At 53.3% G+C, this 2,802-nt stretch overlaps 1 protein-coding gene across 1 annotated transcript in view; it reads right to left on the bottom strand.

The window, feature by feature from the left end:
- Positions 1–1,683: 1,683 nt before the first annotated feature.
- The window catches only part of LOC103584174 (abhydrolase domain-containing protein 4-like), a 2,668-nt gene continuing 1,549 nt past the window's right edge, over positions 1,684–2,802 (bottom strand). The window contains exon 3 of the mRNA XM_008565277.1: positions 1,684–2,382. Within this exon, the coding sequence (XP_008563499.1) occupies positions 2,293–2,382 (90 nt within the window). The 3' untranslated portion in view covers positions 1,684–2,292. The remainder of the gene's footprint in view (positions 2,383–2,802) is intronic.

The raw sequence follows: 2,802 nt of genomic DNA, 5'->3' as shown, positions 1-2,802 counted from the left end.
TTTTTTTGGCCGCTAGCTGGTATAGGGATTGAACCCTGGACCTTATGGGCTGTTTAGAGCTTTGAATTTCTGGGCCTAACTGGTGCCAGCCAACACAGAGCAGGCACTGTTGGTAATGATTTGAATACTTTGTGAAGACTTTGTATACATTTCTCACTTCCCTTGGCTTGATCAAAAATTTATTGAACATGAACTATATGCCAGACATGCCCCTTATCCTTACACAGCTTATGGTCTATGGGGGAAAGATAGACATTAAATAAGTAACCACAAGTTTATGAGTTTTACAAAAGGGGTAGTTGGTGTGCCATGGAGACACAGAACAGGGGTCCAAGTCTAATCTGAGGGGTCAGGGGAGGATTCTCTGCATAAGGAGTATTTGAGCTGAGACTCAGAGGATGAGTAGGATTAGAGCAGGCTGCAGGGAGTGGTACCCATGCAGGCCCACCTGTGCATAGGAAGTGGTGCATGGAATGGGCTGCAGGGAGACCCAGTGCTGCCTAATTGTCCTTCTCCTCCAGTGAATCGGGGCTTGGCCCACCCACATTCTGGATCTCAACTCCTCATCAGTCATGAGTGGGTTGGCTGCAATGGCCTGTGCTGACATGGACTCTGGTCTGGGTCCAGAGGGCCAGAGATGGAGTGGTGTGTAAGCAGCAACCCCTCAGGGCTCCCTCCTCTGACTCGGGCATCACTTGGGCTGTTGTGAATTCAGTACCACCTAGCACTTGTCAGAGCAACATTAAATGCCATCACTGCTAGCAGTTTTTACTAATTTTTTATTAATATAGAAAACGAGCCCAAGGCAGTTTGACCAGTAGTACAAAGCACCAGGAGTTAATACTATTCTGGTGAGAGCATTGGCTTTACAAAATGCAGGAACAGGTAGAGCTGCCCTGGTTTGGGGCTAGGCCCAGCCTACTGCCCAGAACCTGAGAGCAGCACCTGGACCCAGCCCCTGGGAGAGGGCTGATAGGTAGGTGGGGGGCAGGATGAGCTGGAGGCCATGGGGATAGAGGGTCAGGCAGTGGGAACCATCCTGTGGCTGATGACAGGGGACTGTTGGCTTGAGGCTTCCCATTGGACCATGGGAAAGGGCTCAGGGAGGGCCTCAGCTCTGGAGGCAGGTAAAAAAATATGGATACTAGTGGGCATGGAGAATCCAGACCTGGCCCTGGGGTTGAAGGGCCTATTCCCCCACTCTCCACCAGGGGCCACCTTTGCTCTATACTATATATGGGGCTTCAGGGCCCAAGGCACAAAGGGAGGCTCAGAGGCCTCCCAGTTGGTAGGAAAAGGGGGCAAGTAAGGAAGCACTTGAATGTTCCCAGCTTAGGCAGCCAGGGCTGAGACACAGGGAAGGACTACAGCACCCCTGCACAATGGGGCTAGAATGTGGGGCAGGGATGGGCCTCAGCTGGTGACCAGGACTAACCTCATGGCAATGGAGCCTGCCTCGAACCTTGGCAAATCAAGGCTGCAATAGCACTGAGTGTCAGTGGACTGGGTTCTAGACTTAGCTCTGCTGAAAGTCATATCACACAGAGCTGTGTTACCATGGGCCAGCCATGTCCTGCCTTGCCCTGTTCCCTCATCTGTCAGTGAAGGCTTTCAGGTCATAGAAGGGACCTGCAGGTGAAGGGAGCTCTAGGACCTGCTCTTAGTAGTTAAGTGAAACACAGAGCTGTGTTACCATGGGCCAGCCATGTCCTGCCTTGCCCTGTTCCCTCATCTGTCAATGAAGGCTTTCAGGTCATAGAAGGGACCTGCAGGTGAAGGGAGCTCTAGGACCTGCTCTTAGTAGTTAAGTGAAGACTGGTCCAAATCAGAATCTGGATGGAACTGGCACAGGATGAGGGTGGGGGTGATGGAGAAGATGTTCTTGCACGGAACCTAACCCCATAAACACTCCAAAGCTAGGAAAGGCTGCTGGGAGCCCTCCTTTGCCTGGAGGAAGGAAAGGCTGCACAGGGAGAGATGTGGCTCGGTGCAATCCCTTCACCACCACTCGGGGAACACTTGGCATGGAGAGAATGCGGGGCACTGTGCATCCCTTCATGTTCTTCCTCTGGGTGGGGGGCTCAAGGCCTCTTCTCGCTTCTGCCTCTAGCCCTTAGTGTGGACTCAGGAGTGATTTTTTTTCACTGTGGTCCTATCCTGGGGACAGCCCAAGACTCTGCCTGGCTGGCACATGTTAGCTTGTGAGGGAAGGATATAGGGGGTGCGTGAGTGGACAGAGAGGCGAGAGTCACTCGCTGGCTTCCTCCTCTTCCTCTGTCTAGAGAGAGCAGCTCAGTCGACCGAGTCGCAGATCTCCTCCACCACAGCGTTGAAGATGTGGGGCTGGTCGGCATAGACATGGTGCGATGCACCCTCAATCTCCTGTGGAGAGAGGACCCGCGGTGGGAGATGGCCCTTTGTTCCTGGCACTAGAAAGCTGTCGCACCATTTCTTTTCCCCTTAGATGAGCTTGCCTGTCATCCACGAGCTCGTAGCAGAAATAAGGCTTCACCTTTCTCCCAGGATCACGGTACTTTCCTTTGGGAGGCAACGAATCCCAATATCCCATTCTACTTCTGTGGCTATTCACTGTCTCTTTCTTTCCATGTCAGCCCCACCACCAATCTGCTCACTTCATACAGAGTAAGCCAGGGCCCGTGGGGGCAGCCAGCCTAAGGGAAGGCAGAAGGGTGGCGCGAGGGCTTCGCAGCAGCCTCTACTACTCGTCCACTGTTCATAGCGCTGGTGTGGGGAGGAGTTACGGGGGGCCAGAGTGGCAGCCTGTGCCTGGCTACTGGATGA

This window comes from Galeopterus variegatus, unplaced genomic scaffold (assembly GCF_000696425.1).
Source record: "Galeopterus variegatus unplaced genomic scaffold, G_variegatus-3.0.2 Scaffold46101, whole genome shotgun sequence".
Taxonomy (NCBI): Eukaryota; Metazoa; Chordata; class Mammalia; order Dermoptera; family Cynocephalidae; genus Galeopterus; species Galeopterus variegatus.
The sequence above is the reverse complement of the archived record's forward strand: the minus strand, read 5'-3'. Positions and strand labels throughout refer to the sequence as shown.